The sequence below is a fragment of the Aethalodelphis obliquidens genome, unplaced genomic scaffold, assembly GCF_003676395.1.
Source record: "Aethalodelphis obliquidens isolate GAN/ISIS:26980383/991018 unplaced genomic scaffold, ASM367639v1 scaffold8, whole genome shotgun sequence".
NCBI lineage: Eukaryota > Metazoa > Chordata > Mammalia > Artiodactyla > Delphinidae > Aethalodelphis > Aethalodelphis obliquidens.
Window position 1 is genome coordinate 2,922,514 of NW_020837952.1, and position 24,265 is coordinate 2,946,778.

Genomic DNA, 24,265 nt, shown 5'->3' on the forward strand with positions numbered 1-24,265 from the left:
CCTTTGGAATTTGATACGGATTGCACTGAATCTATAGATTGCCTTGGTAGTATGGTCATTTCAATAGTATTGATTCTTCCAATCCAAGAACATGGTATATATTTCCGTCTGTTTGTGTTTTCTTCAATTTCTTTAAGCAGCGTCTTCTAGTTTTCAGAGTACAGGACTTTTGCCTCCTTAGGTAGGTTTATTCTTCGGTGTTTTATTCTTTTTGATGTGATGGTAAATAGGATAGTTTCCTGTTTGCAGATGACATGATACTATACATAGAAAATCCTAAAGACTCTACCAGAAAACTACTACATCTCATCAATGAATTCGGTAAAGTTTCAGGATACAAAATTAATATACAGAAATCTGTTGCATTTCTATAAACTAACAGTGGAATAGCAGAAAGAGAAATTAAGGCTTCTTTGATAGATAGATCATCTGTTACAAAACTACAATAAAAAATACTTAATGGTGATACTTTAGAAGCACTACCATGAAAGTCAAGATTATGATGAGGATGCTTACTGTCTATCACTGTTTCTATTCAGCATTGTACTTAATATTATAGCTAGCATAATTAGGGGAAAGAGAATGAGCTATATGAATTGCATACAAAGGAAGAAAAACATTAATATTTGTAGACAGTATGATAGTCTGTGTTGAAAATACAAGAGAATCTACAAATTTAAACAAATAGGAATTTAGCAAGATTGCTGAATACAGGATAAACATATAAATATCAATAGCATATGTCTCTAGTTTATGATAATGGTGGAGTTAACTTGGTCAGATTAACCCTCCCAAAGATAGAAGTAACTACATTTGAAAAATGAAATGCAATAGGTGACATTTGTGTGTTTGTGACTTTGTGTCTGAGGACATCCCCATAACTCCAAATAGCTTAAGTGGTAGAGAGCCACACCCTATTGGCTTAAGGTGTAAAAGGACAGAGTCTCAGGTTGGCAGAGCAGCCAGAGAGTAGTTAGGTGAGAAATCTATGCAGGGAGAAAGCCTCAGAAGATGTAAGTCCCCAAATCTGCATATAGAATCTGTCAGAATCTTTGACTAATAGCTAAACTAAATTATGTGGAGAAAAACCCAGAGTTCCTGGTGAAACAGAGCATCAGCTAGAAGCTGAAAGAGTTAAGCAGAGATTTCAGCCATTGTCCATGACAGAGGAAAACGAGATGGGAAGTTAAGCCCTCTCAAATTAACTGCCTTCTGGAATAAAAATCACTCTGTAAAAGAGTATAATCCATCCCAATGATAAAACTACTAGAAACCTGAAGAAACAGAAAAATATGACTCATACCTAAGGAAAAAGAAAATCAGTCGATAGATACCAACTGCAAGATCACTCAGATGTTACAATTGGTAGTCAAGAGCTTTAAATCAGCCATTTTATATATATATATATATATATATATATATATATATATATATATACACACACACACACATACATACATACATACTGGGACTTAAAGGGAAATATACACAAATGGATAAACAGATAGGGAATCTAGCAGAGAAATAGGAACTATAAAAAAGAATCAAATGGAAATTCTAGGACTGAAAAGTACAATATTGAAATGAAAAATTGAGGAACTTAATGAGCTTAACAACAGATTGAAGATGGTATAATAAAGAATAAATGAGGCTTCCCTGGGTGGCGCAGTGGTTGAGAATCTGCCTGCCAATGCAGGGGACACAGGTTCGAGCCCTGGTCCGGGAAGATCCCACATGCCGCGGAGCAACTAAGCCCATGCGCCACAACTACTGAGCCCACATGCCACAACTTCTGAAGCCCACGCTCCTAGAGCCTGTGCTCTGCAGCAAAAGCCACCGCAATAAGAAGCCCATGCACCGCAACAAAGAGTAGCCCCTGCTCTCCACAACTAGAGAAAGGCTGCGTGCAGCAACAAAGACCCAACACAGCCAAAAATAAATAAACAAAATAAATTTATTTTTTTAAAAAAAGAATAAGTGGACTTGATGACTGATTATCAGTCTGAAGAACAAAGAGAAAAAAGACTGAAGAAAAAAATAATGAAGAAAGCTTTAGAGTCCTTTGGAGTTCCAGGTGGGAAAGAGAATGGGACATAAAAAAATATGTGCAGAGGACTTCCCTGGCAGTCTAGTGGTTAAGACTCTGTGCTCCCAATGCAGGAGGCATGGGTTCACTCCCTGGTCAGGGAAATAAGATCCCACATGCCACACGGTGCGGCCAAAAAAATAAAATTAAAAAATGTGCAGAAATAGTGGCAAAGCTCCCCATATTTGGAAAGACATATTTACAAACTGAAGAAACTCCAGGAACCCCAAGTGGTATATAGAAAACCACACTTAAACATGATCAAGGGCAAACAGCTAAACTTCAATAAAGCAAAAGTCTTAAAAGTAGCCAAGGGGAAGTGACACATTATATACAGGAGAACAATGATACAATTAATAGCCAACTTCTCATTAGTAATAACAGAAGCCACAAGAACAAACACAGAATGATATATTTAGAGTGCTGGAAGGAAAAAAAAAAGCTATCCAGTTCTATAACTCATCAGACTATCCTTCAAACATGAAGGTGAAACCTCAATCCGATAAAGACCATCTATAAAAACAAATTCACTGCTTACACCACACTTAATAGTGAAAAACAGGATGATTTCTCCCTAAGGTTGGGAACAAGGCAAGAAAGTCTGTTCTTACCACTTTTATTCAACATTGAATAAAAGGCAATTAGGCAAGGAAAAGAAACAAAAGGCATCCAGATTGAACAAGAAAAATTAAGGCTATCTCTAGTCCCAGATGAAATGACTTGTATATATGAAATCCTAAGGAATACACACACCCAAACTATTAAACAAGTTCAGCAAGGTTGCAGAATACAAGATCAATAAAAAAGATATTATTTCTATTTACTAGCCACGAACATTCCAAAAATGAAATTTAAAAACCAATTCTAGGACTTCCCTGATGGCTCAGTGGTTAAGAATCTGCCTGCCAATGAAGGGGACATGGGTTCGAGCCCTGGTCTGGGAAGATCCCACATGCCGTGGAGGAACGAAGCCCATGCACCACGACCACTGAGCCTGCACTCTAGAGCCCGCGAGCCACAACTACTGGAGCCTACATGCCACAACTACTGGAGCCTACATGCCACAACTACTGGAGCCTACATGCCACAACTACTGGAGCGCACATGCCTAGAGCCCGTGCTCCACAACAAGAGAAGCCAGCAAGATGAGAAGCCTGCACACTGCAACGAAGAGTGGCCCCTGCTCGCTGCAACTAGGGAAAGCCCACGCGCAGCAATGAAGACCCAACGCAGCCAAAAATAAATAAATAAATAAAATTTTTTTTAAATTCTATTTAAAATAGCATCAAAAGGAATAAAATATTACTTATTATAACCAAAGTACAAACTTGTATACTAAAAACTATGAAATCATTGATAGAAACTAAAGACCTAAACAAACGGAAGTTCATCCCCGTGTTCATGGATTGGAAGATTTAATATTGTTAGGATGGCAATATTCCCCAAATTGATCTACAGATTCAATGCAATCTCTATCAAAATCCCAGCTGACTATTTTGCAGAAATGGATAGAGTGATCCTAGAATTCATCTGGAAATGTAAGGGACTCAGAGTAGTCAAAACAATCTTGGAAAAGAATAATTAAGTTGGAGTACTTACACATCCATATTTCAAAACCTACTACAAAGCTATAATAAGGAGAGTGTGATACTGGCATAAGGATAGACCTATCAATCAGTGGAATAGAATTGAAAGTCCAGAAATGGGAAAACCTCTGAAACTGTCCCCAACCCAGCCAAGTTAATAAAACAATAACAATATTAATATTGCATCTCAGGGGGGAATGGTGGAGATTAGTGCCATTCATAAGAATGTCAGATTCAGAGGCGTTGGTCCTTGTTTAAATTCACCAGTCTGGTCCCTGCAGAAATTCTTGGATCCTGGGGGATGGCAGTGCACTACTGCAAATTCAACCAGATAGTAGACCCAATTATAGCTGTTGTACTTGTATCTTTGCTAGATCAGATTAATAAGGTCTCAGGTACATGGTATGTAGCCATTGATTTGACAAATGTGTCTTTTTGTATTCCAATGAAGAAAGAAAATCAGTTCTCATAACAAGGAAAATAATTTGCAGCTATGTGTGGTGATGGATAGTAACTAGACTTATTGTGGTGATCATTTTGTAATATACACATATATTGAATCTGAAAACTAACATAATGCTATGTGTCAATTATATCTAATTTTTTTTTAATTTTTTAAAGAATCAGAAGTAGTTCACATTCACATAGAAGGGACAGGAACATACATTTATAGCTTTGCCCCAGAATTACATTACCTGACATCACTCTGATCAGACAGACAGAACAAGAAGTGGTTAGTACGCTGAAGGTCTTGGTAAGCTGCACGCAATCCAGAGGATGGGAAATAAACTCTATGAAAGATTCAGAGGTCTAGTGGTCAGGGGCGTGCTGACATATCCCCTAAGACAGAAAAAAAACAAATGACTGCATCTTGCATCCCCTTTCTCAAAGAAGGAAGCACACTCTTTGGTAAGCAGGCCTCTTCAGGTTCTGGGGACAGTACATTCTATGCCTAGTAATAATGCCCATGAAAAAGTAATACCAGGTGACAGCTTTAAGTCAGGCGTGGAGTCATATGATATTGCAGATTCCGTGGAGGTGACAGTCGTGGAAAAAGAAGCAGTGGGAAGTTTATGGCAAGACCCAGCAGGAGAATCACAATGCAAGCTATTGAAATCCAGGAGCAAGAATATGCCAGTTGTAGTAGAGAATTGTAAGCCTTTTGAAAATAGCGACTGGTGTGCTACTGGGCCATGATAGAGATGGAAAACTTGACCAGGGGACCCCAAGTGACTATGCATCTGGAACTGGCCATCATTGGCTGGATTCTGTCAAATGCACCAAGTCGTAAAGTCAGATGGGCCCAACACCAAGACGACATAAGACAGGAACATTACACCTAGGACCAAGCCTAAGCAGAATCAGAGGACACAAGCACTATGCGTGCAGAGACAACCCAGAACCCACTGTTACCCACTGCAGTTGCACCTAAGTGTTCTTCACTCAGCTCACACCTATGGCCATAGTGGTGCATGGGGGTGGCTCCAGCTGAAGCAGGTGTAGAAAGCCTGTTTGGCTATGGGTGGGTTCTGACCATTTTCAGGGGTAACTTTGAAAGGCAGTTGCAGTGGAAATCTTCCCAATTGGCAGATATTAATGTGATCACCCATTTTGTGTGGAAGGAGAAGTGGCTCAAAGTGAGAATATATATGAACTCATGGGCAGTGGCAAATGGCCTGGCCAGTTGGTCAGTGTCTTAAAGGGAAAAAGACTGGAAGATTGGCTGCAACAAGGTATGCAGTAGAGGTATATGGATGGATATAGGGGAGGGAAGACAGATGATGAAGATCTTTGCTTCATATATCAATGCCCATGAAAAAGAATTCACCATGGAAGAGACACTGAACATCCTAATAGACAGAATGACTTGGCTGGCTGATGTCAGCCGCATACTGGCCATCTCAGTATTGGCACGATAAGCACATGAATGGAATAGATACAGTGGTAGAGATGGAGGCTATGCAGAGGCCCAATGGCACGGACTCCCACTTACCAAGGCTGACGTAGCTACTGCTGTCTCTGAATCTTCAAGTAAATATTGACAGAGACCAACACTGAGCTCCCAAGGTGGCACTATTTAGGAGACTAATTGGCCACTTGATAGTAAGTTGACAACACTAGGCTTCCTCCATCCTAGAAGGGCTAGTGATTTGTTCTCATGTGAATAGACTTACCTTTTCTGGATAAGAATTTGACCATCCTGCCCTCTGAGCCTCCCTCAGCATCACTACCTGGGGGCTCACAAAGGGGCATGATACTTGCAGGCTGCTCTGACCAACATAAAGAAGTTTCCTCCAGGAAGCCGAATTTCATTTCCAAGCTGTCTTGCTACAACTCTGTCATCATAATCTTGAAGGTAAATAACTTGATTGCATACACTCCAACTAGCACAATAACTAGTACTTGTCCATTGCAGGATTTTTCTAGTGAACCAGCTAGGAGTCTACTGCAGTTCACAATGCAAGAAATAGTGATAGGTTGGATTTAGGGGATAGTGGTGAGGTACACAGAAAGGGAGGAGGTCACGTGGAAATAATTTCTCCTGTATCCAGGTGTATTAGTTAGGATTCTAGAAATAATAGCAATCAAAGTAAGCCAGTTTAAATAGAAAAGTGCTATTCATTAGAATGACAAAGGGTGGCTCATGGAACCTAAGGGCTGAGGCAGGCAGCAGGTTCTAGAACTGGGGCCTACAAAGCCACTGGGTAGCTCTCAGCTCATCTGCGTCATTCACAGATGGAAGAGGCTCATTACAAAGCTCCTAAGCTTTAGGATCATTTAACTAGAGAAAGACTAATTTTTGTCCAAAGACAAATTTCCATAGGGGAGACTCTGATGGCCCAGCTTGGGTCAGGTGCCCACTGTTGGTAAGATATGGATGACTGTGAGAAGTTTCCATAAAAAGGAGGAGGGATAGATGGACAGCCCTGTAGTTGTCCACTACTCCAAGGGCCTCACAGACTAGCTCTAGGAGTTCAATTCAAGCATAGTTAAGATGAAGCAGCAAAGTTTCAGAGCTAAGTTATCTGGGACAACTCTGTTTTAGGAGTGTTAGCTGAAACAGTACGATTGTAGTTCATACAATTCCTGCAGGCATTTAGGACCTATCCGTATTTAGGTTTTTAATTTTTGTATTTATTTTTTAATTTTTGGCTGCATTGGGTCTTTGTTGCTGCACGTGGGCTTTCTCTAGTTGCGGTAAGCGGGGGCTACTCTTCATTGCAGTGCACGGGCTTCTCACTGTGGTGGCTTCTCTTGTTGCTGAGCATAGGCTCTAGGCGGCATGGGCTTCAGTAGTTGTGGCACGCAGGCCCTGGAGCGTACGGGCTTCAGTAGCTGGGGCTCGCGGGCTGTAGAGCACAGGCTCAGTAGTTGTGGTGCACAGGCTTAGTTGCTCCGTGGCACATGGGAACTTCCCAGACCAGGGACTGAACCCATGTCCCCTGCATTGGCAGGCAGATTCTTAACCACTGCGCCACCAGGGAAGTCCCCTTAGTTAGGTTTTCCTGCGAGTTTAGACTTGAGTATTGAAAAAGGACAAAACAACAACAAAAAAATTAAGCCTATTTTTAGACTACAAAGCCTACATTTACTAGCTTTAAATAATTTCTGCCTTTTGAGAGCTACCCTGTTCCAGATACTGTTTCACAGCTCTCAAGTCCTCCACTCCAGTTCAGTCCTCTTGTTAACCCATGAGGCTTCTCAGGGTGTGCAGCCAATTCATGTTTTTAGCTAAGTTTCCAGCAGTTATATTGCAGTATCTTCCATACTAATATCCAACATTTATTTAGTGCTTACTCTGTGTCAGGCATTGGCTCTAACTTTACAGGTGTTAAACTCATTCAATCTACAAAACTCCATGGGATAGGTAGTATTGTTAAACCCATTTCATTATAATGTCCCTCTCTCCTAACTAGAAAACAGTACTGCAGGAGAGCCCATGAGGTGTCACCACTGGCTTGACCAGTTTATTTTAAAAGTTACCTTTGAAAGGTAATTGAAAGTTAAATTTCTTTGTTTCACTCTACTTCCTCCCTTCTGAAGTCAAAGAACTGTCCATCTGGTTTTTAAAACTCTTACTATTTGGATAGAACTATGTGCATCATAACCAATACTTTTTTTTTTTCTTCATCTTCAGTTATTCCTCAAGTTGCAGAAGAGTAGTAGGTACAGCTTGTGACACTTCTATGAGAAACAAGGCCAGTGGAAATACTTGTGAGTGGCAGTGTTGCACAGCATAATATTTGATTTAGACTTAAGATACTTTATGGGTGGAAGAGGAACTAAAGAAGGAGCAGTCCATTAACATTTTGAAGGTTTCAGTAATTTAGTTTCTTTTGATGGTTGACGTTTTTCAGTCTCCCCATCCCTCTTGTCCTGATCAACATTTGTTAAGCATTCTGTCTTCTAAGGAAGAAACAACTGAACAAGAAAAGAACAATAAACTTAGAACCAGCCTCCCAGCCATTAATATTCTGGATTCTAGAACGACTGTCACCGGACTTTGTTAATCATGAAAGGCCGACGTCTGAGAATCTCTTCTCCACACCTTACTTTTATAGGGCACTTTGCTTTTCTGTGATATATGACATTTTGATTCTTTAAATAATGTTGGGATATGGGATGAGTATTACACTTTTCCCAACTTTGATAAGAAGAGACACTTAAGAGAGGCTGGGTGATTTGCCTAATCAAAAATGTAAAGTAAGGGCAGTTGCCTATTGTAGGTTTTAATAGGTAGTCAATGAACGACAACTGATAAACATTAGTGAGTTCTTAGGACAGTCGGGCAGAGTAACTCTTGAGCTTTAAATCACATCATCTGGCCCTAAAGGTCAAACCAGGAACGGCTCTATCCACTCAATCAGTTTTACTTGGAGATCTCAAACTAGTAAAATTTCAGAAAAATTCTTGAACTTTCTATCAAGAGCAAACTGAAAGGTTTATCATTTGTTGTTTATTATCACTAGAAAGCCATCAAAGATTTTGCAAGGAAATGAATAAAGAAAAAAAATCAGAATAATGCATAATCCCTTCTCCATAAAGGTAGACACACATTAAAAAATATTTTTTTAAGTTTCTGTAATGTATTAAAATGACGGTGTGATTTTATTTTACGACACTCGATCGTACGTAACTTTTTTCTAGTTTAAAAGCTGGGGTAAATCTGTGCTTCAGCGTGACACACTTAAGTCCCACTAACACACTAACCCTACGAGTACCATGTGGGTGTGGCTTTTTAATCCTTTCACGTGTGTTGAAAGATACAACTCTTAACGCAGATTTCCGGGATTAACATTAGTCTGGGTGGTAAGAAAAGCTGAGGACAAGCCTTCAAGCTTCAAGTCACTCTGTCTACAAGAGGCGGGCAGGTCAGGCGTGGGTCAAGGCCGGGGAGGACTACACCTCTAGGCCACAGCAAGTAGGGGCTGAGCGCGACGCCCCAACCGAAGAAAACTGCCCCACACCGAGCGGTCTCCTGACACCCCGAGCAGGTGCCGGCCTCCGAAAACACGTGTGGGAGCAGTGAGGACAGAGCTCCTGAAGTAAAAAGGAACCGCAGGTAACTGTTACGCCCCGCTCTCGCCAGAATATCACCTCCGCGATACTAACTCGCCACACCGGAGTGCCCCGGCACAAGATGGCGACGCGTCACGTGCGCAACGCGGTGACGTAGGACGGCGGCTCGCAAGGAGGGACGGCCCTAACCTCACCCCCCACGCTTAGTTACTCAGTTTTGCCCCCCTTCCCTCCCCCGCCCCCGGCCTGGTGTAGATCATGCCGCCAGTGGCGGCCCTGACTGCCGAGGAAACGGTAGCCTAGGACAGTTAGCTGTTACGTGACACTGATTCTCCCCGCCCCGCCTGACCCCCGAGAAGGAGGCACGTCCCCGCCAAGTGAGGGGGTGGGGAAGTGGGTAGTGAATTCGGATCCACCTGGGAGGGGGGAGTGGAAGTTCCCACCCCGGACTGCGGCGAGGCGGCAGCCACAGGTAAGCAGGGGGCGGGGGTGGGACGGGCTCCCGTGTCCCCGGGCAAGGGGAGGGCGCGGGGGCGCGGCGCCGGCGGGGACGCCAAGCCGGGTTGCGCGCCTGGTGGGGGTCGCGCGGGGCGGCCAAGGTGGGGGAGGGGCGCGGAGGGCGCGCGGCGGAAGGGGGAGGGGCTGCTCGCGGTTCCGGTTCTCTTGCCTTGGCGCCCGGTGCCCCTTCAGTCGACGGTCTCCTCCTTCCTCCCTCTCGCCTGCTGCCCCCCCCAATGAAAAATAAACCGAAGACCTCCTGCCGCAGGGTGGCTTTCGCCTCTGAAGCCGCCGCTCTGTGGCCCAAGGCGAGCGCCCTCCGTCGAAGGTCTCGGGGTTGGGGCGGGAGCCGCGGGGAGGGCGGCGTGGCCTTGGCCTCCGCGCGTCTTCCGCCGAGCGCGGCCCGCGACCGGTTATCTCCGCCCGGGACCCCGCAGAGCGCGCCGGGCGCCCTCGGGGTGCGGGGCCCAGGACGCTCGCTGTGTGGGCAGAGCCAGCCCTTATCCGCTGGGAGCTTCCAGTCGAGTGGGGAGACGTAGAATAATCACACACACCCTAAATAATCACGGAAAGGTGCAGCCGGCAGGCGAGGAAGGGGAGTGTGGAGTGACAGAGCTCGTCTGTTTACCCCCGGACAGACGATCAAACTGAGCAAACGTTCTCTTTGATTTTCTCCTGTATCACGAAAGTAAGCATGGTATTTCATAGCGTCAACTACGCCGTGGAGCGTCCCCCTTGATCTCTTTACAGTTATTGTAGATGTTAATCACTAGTTGTTTTGTCAGCTTTTGAGGCGTAATGGGCTAAAATAGTCATTGGGAGCCTTTACGTTTCTGAGGCTTATTCAGCATAGATTTGGCAAGCATCTGTCAAACTGGCCTCGTTTGTGGTTAAGAGTTTGTACACTATGTTTGCTTATGTTCGCAAAATTCGTTTTATCCTGAAAATTTCATTACCAACAGAAATATGCAGTTTTATTAAAATGCTGTTTTTCCTATAGACTTTATAATATGCAGTTTACTCGGTGTCTCAATTAGAATCACTACTGTGTTGCTAAGACGAGTATGTTAGGTCTGTTATTTGCAGTTGTCCTTTAAGGTTCGGCTTCGTCTGTGCTACATCTGTGCAGTACTACTGTATCACCAGTAGGTGGTAGTACCTTCAAAAAATGCTTTTTTTTTTTTCACATGTCATCCCATTTATTTATACTAATGAATTTTCAGCTCTAAAGTAGGGTGTTGTGCCTGAATTTTCCTGTTCCTAAAGCTAGGCTGGAGTAATTGTCTAAAGATATTTTGTTAACCATTATTTCTATCAGTTTTAAGTAGGTAAACCCAACTAAACACATTGATTTATTCAGCAGTAGTTAAGTGCAAGGTATTATATTGGGAACAGGAAGTGGTCTTTGACTCCCTAGAGCTTGCATTCTGGTAGAGAGACAGAAAACAGGCCATTACTATACTGTGATAATAAGTGCCATGAAAGGTGGGGGAAGCATGTGCTGTGGGGATACAGCCAAAGCTTCTAGACCAGTCTAAAGGAGTCATGAAAGTTTGCCTGGAACTATAACTTATAGGAATAGGCCGCTTGAAGAGGAATAGTGTTTCTGGCAGACGGAATAGCATACATGAAAGCCTGAAGGTGAGAGAAAGCAGCGCAGGCACATTTGAAGATCTGAAACAAATTCAGTATGACTAATAGCAATTTTGAGGGGAGATTGTGAGTTAAGTTGTGGAAATGTTGAGCAAGAGACTTCTTGCCCACAGGCTTCTACATCATCTGTAGGTGGAGAAACTTAAGACCCTCTTCATTCATCAGATGAGAAAACTATATTTGTTGATGTTTACTATTTTACTGCATACGTGACAGTCTGCTGGGCACAGAGCATACATTCACAAGATAGAGGCCCTGTTCTTAGGCACCTTAAGACTGGCGAAAACAGACATGCCTATAAACACAGTTCAGAATGTTAAGTAACCTCATTAGAAATATCTGCAAGGCACAGTGGAACAAGCATTAAGGAAGGAAGGACCTAGAGCAGTTGGGAACATAATGTTTGGAATGAAACTTTGAAAATGAGGAGTTTGCCAGGTGGACGAGTTGGGGATGTGAAGGTATTCTTGGAAGAGGGACAGTGTGGAATGAAAGAACATGGATTTTGGCTTAAAACAGTTCTGGCTTCAGATCTTGCATTCACATCTTACTGTGAGATCCACAGAAATGGCAATTCCTTTGATCCTCAGTTTACACATCTCTAAAATAGGGAATCCAAAAACATAATAATAAAGAATCCAGGTGATGATATATAAAGAACTCTTAGTTTAGTGCCTAGCATATGTTCTTTTCTTAACAAGCTTTCTTAAAGTGCCATGCCTTTACTTTAACATTCTTGATATGTCAGCAGGATCGCAGCCTGCTGTGATTTAGCTCCCCAAATTCATTCCCATTGATGGTACTTTTTTTTTCTTCTTTCAGTCTGTTTATTTTATTCATTTGAAATCCAGTTCGATTCTTTTTTTTTTTTTTTTTTTGCCACGCTGCGTGGCTTGCAAGATTTTAGTTCCCCAAACAGGGATTGAACCCTGGGGCCACGGCGGTGAAAGCACCGAGTCCTAACCACTGGACTGCCAGGGAACTACCCCATTGATGGTACTTTTGAAGCTGTGTTTCACTGCCCACTTGTGATTCTGCCCAACTTGGGATTGTTTCATGTTAAGCTTCCATCTGCTGCCTTGGGCTTACTTTATTTTTACAGAAAATGTATGCATAAAATTCTGTGTTGAGCAAGTTTTTAACAGATTGTTAATCTTAACCTTAATTTTAGGAATAATAGCTTTAAAAAGTAAGCAAATAAAGGTTACACATTCTGATAACGTCACTAAAAAACTATGTATGTATTGTTAATAATGAGCCGAAGGTATAAAGGCTGCTTTCATTTTGGAAAAAAAACTGATTGGTTAATTCCTCTTTTAAAAAATCATAGAGGGCTTCCCTGGTGGCGCAGTGGTTGAGAGTCCGCCTGCCGATGCAGGGGACACGGGTTCGTGCCCCGGTCCGCGAAGATCCCACATGCCACGGAGCGGCTGGGCCCGTGAGCCATGGCTGCTGAGCCTGCGCGTCCGGAGCCTGTGCTCCGCAACGGGAGAGGCCACAACAGTGGGAGGCCCGAGTACCGCAAAAAAAAAAAAAAAAAAACAGAAAATAGACTGTCTTCTTTTCTGTAGGAAATATAGTTGTAGTAATTGTCCAAAGTGTTATTTGCTGACTGTAGTGGCTTTTACTATGAAATGTCAGATGTTTTGTTGATGATGTTAGTTTCCATTAGATATAAAATTTCTTAATAATATTCTTATGGGGGAAAATCAGTGAGTCACAGTGAAACAGAAAAGTATCATTTTCAGTAATTTAACAAGGTATTATAAAATCTTTTATAGTTTCTTTCAGTGCTTTAGCACTACATCTTTTTTTTTTCTCTCTGCTCTATATTCTTATGTCTTCTGAAATGGAGTGTTTAAAAAGGCATTTTCAGTAGCGATAGTATGTAGAAAGTATAAAATTCCATCTTTGATGCTGTCTGTATGTTCAGTCTTTGGAATTACACTTCTCTTAGTGTAGATTAAAAATCACTGCACTCTTCCTAAAGAAGGGACTATATATAGCTTAAAAGCAGTTCAAGCAGTTCCCTTAAAAGCAGTTCAAACAAGGGGAACACTAGATGAACTTGTCAAAATTTAAAGTTTTAAAATCATAGTTACTGGAAACATTTGTATCAAAATGAAAGAAATAAAATTTATATGAAGAAATAATATAGGGTAATAAGGAAAACACAAGATCTGATAGATGGATGGACAACTAATATGAACAGAGAGCTCACATAACTAATAGAGAATTAAAGAAATGTAAAACAATGTACCATTTTCCATCTATCAGGTTAGTCATGACTAAAAAATTCACTGGACTTCCCTGGCGGTCCAGCGGATAAGACTTCACCTTCCAATGCAATGGGTGCAGGTTCGATCCCTGGTCAGGGACCTAAGATCCCATATACCTCGGGGCCAAAAAACCAAAACATAAGAAGCAATACTGTAACAAATTCAATAAAGACTTTAAAAAAAAACCCTGAATTCTTAAAAAAAAAAAAAAAAAATTCCCATTGCTTTCTCATGTGCTTCTGGTGGACTGTAATTCTTTCAGAAAACCTTAAATATTCATTCTCCTTAACCAAGTAATTCTCATTTTTAGAATATATCCTATGGAAATAATTTTAATTACAGAAAAAGCTTTATATGCTAAACATATTAATCTCAGTATTGTTTTGTTTGGTAAAAAAATGTGAATTATGTACATTCACTGGATGGAATATTATGTAGCATTTAAATATGTTTCTATTTGAAACCTAGAAAATATTTGTGATAAATGAAAACAGGATACAAAATTGTACGTACAGTATGTTTATGATTTTTTAAAAGTTGTGGAAAGAGAAGACTGAAAAGAAATTAGACAATATTATAATTAAGTTTTTATCATCCTTTCTCTTTCTGTTCTATATTTTCCATGTTAGAAAAAAAGGCTCATGACATATTTAGAGGGAAAAGCATTAGAAGCACTTTATGTTTGAGGTGATTTTATACCTTTTCTCAATGGCTAAAAACAGTAGCATCAATCCAGAGTTAAGAATGAATTTATTTTCTGCTGTCCAAAACGGGAAAAAAAAAGAGAAGAAAGAATATGCAGGCTTAAACTTCACAATTATTAAATTAATGATGCTAAGGGCTAAGTACCTAGTTGCCCCCTCTCTCTCTAAAAATTCTTTGAATTGTGGTAAAATACACATAAAATAAAATTTACTATCATAACCATTTTGAAGTATACAATTCAGTAGTGTTAAGTACATTACATTATTGTGGTGCCAATATACAGAACTTTTTCATACCCATTAAACAACTACCCATCTCCCCTCCCTCCAGTCCCTATTAAGCACCATTCTACTGTTTCTATCGGTTTGACTATTAAGTACCTTAAATAAGTGAAAGCATTCAGAATTTGTCTTTTTGTGACTGGTTTATTTTACTTAACGTATGTCCACAAAGTTCATTCATGTTGTCACATGTGTCACAATTTCCTTTCCTTTCTTTTTAAAGCTGAATAATATGCCATTGTATATGTATATCACATTTTGTTTATTCGTTCATCCACTGATGAATATTTGAGTTGCTTCCACCTTTTGGCTATTGTTAATAATTCTCCTATGCACATAGGTGTACGAATATCTCTGTAAGACCCTGCTTTCAATTCTTTTGGATATACACCCCAAAATGGGATTGCTGGATCGTATAGTAATTCTATCTTTAATTTTTTGGGTTACCACCATATTGTTCTCCATAGTGACCGCACCATTCTACACTCCCAACCAACAGTGCACAAATGTTTCAGTTTCTCCACATCGTTGCTAACACTTACTTTCTGTTTTTTTTAAAAAAAATATTAGCCATCCTAATGGGTGTGAGGTGATATCTTAATGTAGTTTTGATTTGCATTTCCCTAATAATTAGTGAAATTGAGCATCTTTTCATTTGTTTGCTGGCCGGCCCTCTCTCTTTTTATGTCTTTTCACATAATTAGAAAAACCTTAAATTCTACCCAAATCTTTTACCAGCCTCTTTCTACGTAGTTCTCCTATTTGACATATTCCATCTCTCATAACCCATTTATTCTCATTCTTACCCAGCCTACATGTCCTGCAATTGATTATCTAGATCATCTAGATCTTCAGAAACTCCTTAGTTATGGTTTCATTTATTTATTTATTCTGTTCAACCTTTGCTCAATAAGTTCTCTATATTAAACTATGTATGCAATTAGAAACTGTTCCCTAGGGGACTTCCCTGGCAGTCCAGTGGTTAAGACTCCGCACTTCCACTGCAGGGGGCACAGGTTCAATCCCTGGTCGGGAACTAAGATCCCACATGTTGCAGGCCAAAGAAAGAAAAGAAAAGAAAAACTGTTCCGTAGACTGTAGAAAAGAATGCTTGGGCTTCCCTGGTGGTTAAGAATCTGCCTGCCAATGCAGGGGACACAGGTTCGAGCCCTGGTCCGGGAAGATCCCACATGCCATGGAGCAACTAAACCCGTGCGCCACAACTACTGAGCCTGCGCTCTAGAGCCTGTGCTCCGCAACAAGAGAAGCCACCACAATGAGAAGCTCGCGCACCGCAACGAAGAGTAGCACCCGCTTGCTGCAACTAGAGAAAGCCCGCACGCAGCAACGAAGACCCAAGAAAGCCAAAAATAAATTTAAAAATTTTTATTTTAATTTAAAGGAAAGAAAAAAGAAAAGAATGCTTGTGTTCCTGCACAGAAGACTATCTTATGTATACCATTTATTAAATTTAAACATGTTCATGTGGATCAAAATTCAAAAAATTTAAAGGAAAATCTCTTTTCTCTCTCTGTACCATAGCTACCAATTCTCTTCCGTGGAGGTAACCAAGTTACCAATTTTTAAGCAACTATAGAGTATACTATCCATATTCTGTAGCACTTTTTATTTTCCATTTTAAAAGCTCTTATCATAGGTCACTACACACCCAGAGCGAAGGTGTGGAAACATGAGTCTGGATAAATTGAGCTCAGCCCTTAGTATAGAAAAGCCTGTTTTGTTCCTCTTAAAAAGTATGCATGTTAAGAAAAGAAATGTCTTAAGATTTTTTGAAAATGAAGTTAGAAAGCATCTTTTAACTTTTTTTTTCCCCTTACAGTTGATTATGGAAGATTCTCACAAGAATAACGCTTCAGAGACAGCACCTCAGTCTGGTTCAACAGTTCAGGGAGCTCATATTTCTCATATTCCTCAACAGGTAAGGCAGGAACGAGCCAAAACATTGAACCAGTTAGGAATATTTGTTATGCAGATTAAGCTGTTGTTGCAGATCACCAATTACTAACGTTCAAAAAAAGAACCAAGCAAAAGAGAAAAAAACCCCTGTAAAATGTTGAAATGTATGGAAGGAAGGAATTATCTGATTTAAATATCTTGTCAAGATCATTCAGTTTATTTTCTGTTATAACATATTTAGTGTTTTAACATGTATATACTTCTCAAAACTTGGGAAGGTAGAGTTCATTTTATGCGGTACATGATTATTTTAGGTTTTTTTTCAGACTAATTTTGTTGCTGCATAAGACAAATGAAAAATTATTTGGCCCTTTGGGCTGACTTGAAATAGAGACTAATAGTTTCAGGAGGCAGACCATCTTCAATTCAACAGATGTATTGTGGATATAAAAGAAATATTTTTGCTGAACTGGAAAATAGGCATATTCATTAGAGAATTTAAATTGACAGACATGCATATTGCAGAACTGATGATATTTTTTAAATTTCAAGTTGTCTGATCCATGCACCTGACCCACTTCAGGGAAAACAACTGAAACTATGTATTGCCAGTGACAGGATTTGAACTTTCAAGTAAAAATTAGAATTTTGGATAACTTGTATTCACCATCATGAACTTGACAGCTTCCCAGTAGCTACCAACTTTTTCGTTACAAAATTGTTACAAAATCACGCATGGTATAAGATCCATTCAGAATGCGAGATACACCAATGGATTTTAATGTTAACAGAATACACAGAGTTCAAATTGTACATTGCAGACAACCTTTAAGAAACTGCAACCTGTCAAGTTTTAATGTGGTTTCAAAGGAGAATATCCATAGTTATCTGGAAAAACAATTAAAACACGCCCCCCCTTTTCTGACTACATACCTGAGTGAGGCCAGACTTTCTTCATATACCTCAACAAAACCACATATGGCAAATATTTAATGTAGAAGCAGATAAGAGAAATCAGCTGTTTTCTATTAACTCAAACATTAAGGAGATTTGCAGAAATATAAAACAGTGTCATTTCTGTCACGAATTTGGGGGGGTATATTTAGTCATATTAGTGAAAATATATCATTTATGTTAACATGTAATGGATTTATGATTGTTGTTTTTATTTTTTTATTTTTTATACATTTATTTTATTTTATTTTTGGCTGTGTTGGGTCTTTGTTGCTGTGCGCGGGCTTTCTCTAGTTGCTGTTTTTAAATGAACTGTTAAATAGTTTTAAAATTTCTGTTTAAATTTTAAATGTAAGTATTAGATTAAAAACTGACATAAATGAAATTTCTTTGGGGTCCTTAGTAATTTTTAAGAGTATAAAAGGGTCTTGAGATGAAAAAGTTAGAGAACCAAGCAACTAAAGGATTAATCCTTCAAGCTTGAGGTATCCTTCTCTTATTTGGCTATATCTGTGAAGAATAATGATATCTTCCCTAGATGGTACTGGAAAAACAATGATAGAGTCTTTCATTTACCTTCTGTTAATAGGGCCCTTCACAGAAATGTTTTAATTCAGTTGGCTTACATACACATTTCAGTTATGTTGGTTAGATGTGAATGTTTTACAGGTTTCCTCAGAAGCATATTTACAGAGATAGAATAAGTACATTTCTAGGCGGTAAATAATTTTATAGTGATTTTAAAAAATAATGTCACTGACTTGCTATCCAAATTCTTGTGGCTTGACTGCTTTATTAGACGCTAACTTCTGTAAGGAAGAAGTATCTAATAACAGTAGTATTTATTCAGTCATTCAGTATAAGGTGGGGATATAACAGTGAACAAAAGTTTCAGCTCTCATGGAACATACATTCTAGTGTTGGGGAGAATAAAATGTATCAGTTCGTAGTATGTGCTGTGGAGGCTGATAAAGCAGGGTAGGAGGAATAGGGGGTTGTTGATGGGGATGGGGACTTGCCTTTTTATGTAAGGTGGTCTGAGAAGTCGTATCTGTGGAAATACCTCTTCAATTATATGGACCAACAGCTGTAAACTCTGAGACTGATATGTGCTTGGCATGGTTAAGGAACAGCAGGGCAGCCAGTGTGGTAGGAGAGGGATGAATGAGGGGAGAGGGATACAAGATGAGGCAGAGAGGTTTGGGATGGCAGAGGAGAGTGCCAGATAATGTAGGCCTTGTATGCCACTGTAAGATTTCTGGCTTTTACTCTGGGTGAGATAAGGAACCTTGGGAGTGGTTTTTGAGTAAAAACCTGATTTGACTGATATTTTACAGAGAAAGCACTTTGATATTTTAATAGGATTCCTCTGGCTGCTTTGTGGAGTGGAAGTAGGAAGACCAGTTAGGAGGCTGTTACATTGATTGTGCATGAGACAGTAGTGGCTTGGACCAAGGTGGTATTAGTGGTGGTGGTGAGATAAAGTTAGATTCTGGGGCTTCCCTGGTGGCACAGTGGTTGAGAGTCCGCCTGCCGATGCAGGGGACACGGGTTCGTGCCCTGGTCCGGGAGGATCCCACGTGCCGCGGAGTGGCTGGGCCCGCGAGCCATGGCTGCTGGGCCTGCGCGTCCGGAGCCTGTGCTCCGCAATGGGAGAGGCCACAACAGTGAGAGGCCCACGTAACGCAAAAAAAAAAAAAAAAAGTTAGATTCTGGATATAATTTGGTTGTGAAGCCAACAGTGTTTGCTTTTTTAAAAAAAAAAAAATTTATTTATTTATTTGGTTTCACCGGGTCTTAGTTGCGGCAGGTGGGTTCCTTAGTTGTGGCATGCGAACTCTTAGTTGCAGCATGCATGTGGGATGATCTAGTTCCCTGACCAGTCATCGAACCTGTGTCCCCTGCACTGGGAGCACAGAGTCTTATCCACTGCACCACCAAGGAAGTCCCCCAGTGTTTGCTTTTGGATTGGATGTAGGTGTAGAGGGAAAAAGGAGTCAAGATTGACTCTACAGTTTTTGACTTGAATAACAGTAAGAATGGAGTTGCTGTTTACTGAGATGGACAACATTGGCGCATTTTTTTTTTTCTTTTTGGGGAGATGTTGGCAATCAGGAATTTAGCTTTTGGGCATGTTAAATTTATGATACTATTTGTTAGTTTTCTTTGCTGCAAAACAAATTACCACAAATTTAGTGGCTTAAAACAATACAACACACATTTATTATCCTAAAATTTCTCTTAGTTGGGTTCTGTGCTTCAGAGTTTCACAAGCTGCAGTCAAGATGTTGGCTAGGGCTGGCTTCTTACCTGGAGACTAGAATGGAGAAGAATTCACTTCTAAGCTCACTCAGGTTGTTGGCAGAATTCATTTTATTGCAGCTGTAGGACTGAGAACTTTAATTTTTTTAGCTGGAGGCCACCCTCAGCTCTTAGAGGTCGCCTGCAATTCGCTGCCACCTGGCCCTCTCCAATAAGTAGTTCACAACATGGCAGCCTCCTACTTTAAGTTCAGCAGGAGAGTGAGAGTGAGTCTGCTGACAAGACAGAGTCTTATATAATATAATCAAGGGAATGATATCCCATTCCTTAGCCATAAAATGTGACATAATCACAGCGATGACGTCCCATCATCTTTGCCTTATTCTGTTGGTTAGAAGCAAGCCACAGATCCCTCCCACACTCAAGGGGAGAGGATTACACAAAGGCATGAACACCAGAAGGTGGGGACCATAGGGGCCGCCTTAGAATTTGTCTGCCAAACCATACAAGTAGATTTGTCCAATAGGTAGTTGGATATATATGGTCTGGAGTCCAGGGGAGAGGTCCAGACTGGAAATGTAAATTTAGGCATTGTAGATATATAGGTGGTATTTAAACTCATTGGGTGATTTCTGGCTTCTCTTTAGGACGTAGAAAGCTGGAAAGCATATTGCTCCCACTGTAAAACAAGAGTAAGCTATAATATACAAAAATCATAACTTCTTTCAACACATTAGTAGTGGCATGTGGGCATGGCTCACCTGTAGCAGTAGCAGAGTACAGGAAGAAGGCAGGGCTGTCATACAGGGGGAAATAAGAATTTAGCTAAATTGAGGCTTCGCCCGTGGCACAGTGGTTAAGAATCCACCTGCCAATGCAGGGGACACGGGTTCAAGCCCTGGTCTGGGAAGATCCCACATGCCACGGAGCAACTAAGCCTGTGTGCCACAACTACTGAGCCTGCGCTCTAGAGCCCGAGAGCCACAACTACTGGAGCCCACGCGCCTAGAGCCCATGTTCCACAACAAGAGAAGCTACCGCAATGAGAAGCCTGCACACCATAATGAAGAGTAGCCCCCGCTCACCGCAACTAGAGAAAGTCCGTGGGCAGCAACGAAGACCCAATGCAGCCAAGAATAAAAATAAATAAAGTAGATACAACATTAAAGAAATTAAAAATGGTCAGAAAAAGAGAAGAATTTAGCTAAATTTTTATTGAATTGCTAAAGTCTAAGTGTAGGCTAGTATGAGAACATAGAACCCTTGGGAGCTGCAGACACAGGGTAGGTAACACCCACTCCAGGGATCCCCAAGAGTTGCTCATGAGAAAGATTAGGGGAAGCAAGGGAGACAAGAGAAAGCCTCTCTAGGTGGTACAGGCCTGCCTGGACCCTTCTTCCCTGTGGAAAAGAGCTTTAAGCCACTGGGGGAAGGGAATAAACCCCATTTTCCAGTGTGGGTAGAAGTGAAAAGAAAAAGAAAATACATAAACCCTGAGGGAAGGGCAGAAAATTTTCCTGGGTTCAGACCATTAGTTTTCCTACTACTTGGAGAAAGCCCTACCCCCTGAGACTGAGACTAGGCCAGGATAACAGAGCAACTTCTCAGTCTCCCCTTAGCTCCTCCAGCAAGTAAAGCAATAGCAGTTTATCCCTGGGGAGGACTAAGAGTATGGAGAGACACTCTGGGTCAGGTGCACAGAGAAAGCCTAAAGCTGAGGGTGGAGCAGGATCACTGAGAAAAACCCTCTGGCAAACCAGGCCCCACCCTAAGCAGAAGGTCACACTAGAGGAATTTAGAGCTGGTTGTGTACTTAAGGTAATCATAACAAAACCCAAACCCTGCTCAATTCTTGGATAGATTGACTCATCCCTCCCCCAGCCACCACCTGCACTAAAAGCCTAGTAGAAGAAGTACTGAAGAACTACCACGCCATTTTTAGGCATGAATACTGTTTCCTCAGTCTCTACTATCTTACTACACATGATGTCCATCATTCAGGCAAAAATTATGAAGCACATACAAAAAAGCAAGGAAATAATCACCCGCTGTCAGAAGTAAAAATGATCAGTAGACTCAGGATGACTAGTTGTTAGAAGTATCAGATAGTGAATTTAAAATAATAATAATATATTAAAGGCTATAGTGGAAAAAGTGGACAACATGTATGAACGGGAGGTAAATTTCAGCAGAGGAATAGAAACTGTATGAAAGAGTCAAATGGAAATGCTAGAAATAAAAATTGTGACATAGATGAATTACGTTTTTGGGCTTATTAGTAGATTTGACACAGCTGAGGAAAGAATCAGTGAACTTGAAGATAGGCCAACAAAAATTATCCAAACTGAAAAAAGAAAAAAAAGTGGGGAGAAAAACAGAACAGAGCATCTGAGAGCTGTGGGACAATATCTAAATATTTAACATAAGTGTAATTAAAGTCATGGGACTACATGACATTACTGGGGGTGAGTGTAGTCAGAGATGAGGTCAATGGATTTGACTCTGGGACTTTCCAACATTTGGGGGTTGGGGAGATTGAAGAGGGATGGCCAAAGCAGTAAAAAGAAAATCAAGAGAAATGGGGATCATGAAAATTAGGAACGAGGTGATGATCAACTATGTAAAGTGCTGCTGGTAGGTCAAATGAGGAGTATCAGTAACTGTTATATAGTCTATCTTCATTATTCAAGGATTTTTTTTTTTTATTGGCTGCACCTTGTGGCATGCAGGATCCTAGTTCCCTGACCAGGGATCAGACTTGCACCCCCTGCAGTGGAAATGTGCAGTCTTAACCACTGGACTGCCAGGGAAGTCCCTCAAGGATTCTGTATTTGCAAATTCATCTACTTGATAAAATTCATTTGTAACCCCAAAATCAGTATGCACTCTTGTGGTCATTAGTGGACATGTGTGGAGTAGTGAAAAATTTAAGTCACTTTCTCAGTTGAGCTCGAACAATGCAATACTCTGTCTTACAATTTTAGGTCTCATACTATAAACAATTCTCCTTTTTGTGGTCTAGTTAGTGCTGTGTTTTTCACATTATTGTGCTTTTTGTTGGTGATGTTGCTGTTTAAAATGGCCTCTAAGCATAGGGCTTAAGTGTTAAGTGCAAGAAGGCTGTGATGTACCTTATGTAGAAAATACATGTGTTAGATAAGTTTCATTCAGGTGTGACTTGTAGTGCTGTTGACCATAAGTTCAATGTTAATGAATTAACAGTACTATATTCCAGACTACCAAAATAAAGCTAATATTGCAATAAAACAAGTCACACAAATTTTTTGTTTTCCACTACATATAAAAGTTATGTTTATACTATATTGTAGTCTATTAAAATGTGCCATAGGGCTTCCCTGGTGGCGCAGTGGTTGAGAATCTGCCTGCCAATGCAGGGGACACGGGTTCGCGCCCTGGTCTGGGAAGATCCCACATGCTGCAGAGCAGCTAGGTCCGTGAGCCACAACTACTGAGCCTGCGCGTCTGGAGCTTGTGCTCCGCAACAAGAGAGGCCACGACAGTGAGAGGCCTGCACACCACGATGAAGAGTGGCCCCCCCACTCGCCACAACTAGAGAAAGCCCTTGCACGGAAACGAAGACCCAACACAGCAGTCAATCAATCAATAAAAAAAATGTGCCACAGCATTCTGTCTAAACAATGTACATACTTTAATTAGAAAATACTTTATTGCTGGAATTTCCTGGTGGTCCAGCTTTCACTGCCGAGGGCCTGGGTTCAATACCTGGTCAGGGAACTAAGATGCCACAAGCCATGCGGCCAAGGGAAAAAAAAAACCTTTATTCCTAAAAAGTGCTAACTTTTTGTGCCTTCAGTGAGACTTGCTCTAAGCAAGGTTGCCGCGGACCTTCAATTTGTAAAAAATGCAGTATCTGCAAAGCACGATAAAGTGAAGTGCGATAAAACAAGGTATGCCTGTATTAAATAAGGTGTCTTTAAACAGAAACACACTTAAAACCAGGTTATACGTTAACCGGTTGATGAAAATATTGTGCCCAGAGGCTTGCAGCAACCTAACCCTGTATTTCCCCTAGGAACAATGGTTCAGCATTTGCTAATTCAGTGTACATGGCAGCTTCATAGAACATAACCACAAATAACAAGAGTTGACTGTATTTGGCAACATGGAGTTCATTGACAACCTTGACAAGAACTGTTTTCAGTCGAAGTGGGGATAAAAATCTAATTAGATCTAAGAGAACATGGGAAAAAAAAAAGAGGGAAGAAAATGAGTAGAGAGGAGTTTTGCTGCAAAGGGATCTACAAAATGAAGTGCTGGAGGGGGTTTTATAAGTCATGGAAGTTTTATTTTTATTATTACTTTTTATGATGGGAGGAATTAACAGCCTGTCTATATACCAGTGGGAGTGATGCAATAATATTTGATGACACAGGACATATAGAAAGGACAATCTGGGATGATGTCCTTCAGGAGGGGTGGGGATGAGCATTAGTCTGCAAGTGGAAAATTTATTTTACATGAGCATAGGTACCTCATTCATAA

At 40.8% G+C, this 24,265-nt stretch overlaps 1 protein-coding gene across 9 annotated transcripts in view; it reads left to right on the forward strand.

Moving 5' to 3' along the window:
* The first annotated feature begins 9,011 nt into the window (after nucleotides 1-9,011).
* Nucleotides 9,012-24,265, forward strand: part of ATF1 (activating transcription factor 1) — a 54,917-nt gene continuing 39,663 nt past the window's right edge. For 2 of the 9 annotated variants that reach the window (XM_027106267.1, XM_027106273.1), the window contains exons 1-2: nucleotides 9,418-9,664; nucleotides 16,449-16,547. In XM_027106267.1, the coding sequence (XP_026962068.1) occupies nucleotides 16,455-16,547 (93 nt within the window). In that variant the 5' untranslated portion in view covers nucleotides 9,418-9,664; nucleotides 16,449-16,454. Of the gene's footprint in view, nucleotides 9,236-9,417; nucleotides 9,665-9,876; nucleotides 10,019-10,038; nucleotides 10,379-16,448; nucleotides 16,548-24,265 lie in introns of those variants that run through there. The other 7 variants (XR_003432768.1, XM_027106271.1, XM_027106265.1 and 4 more) reach the window with 5 other exon arrangements.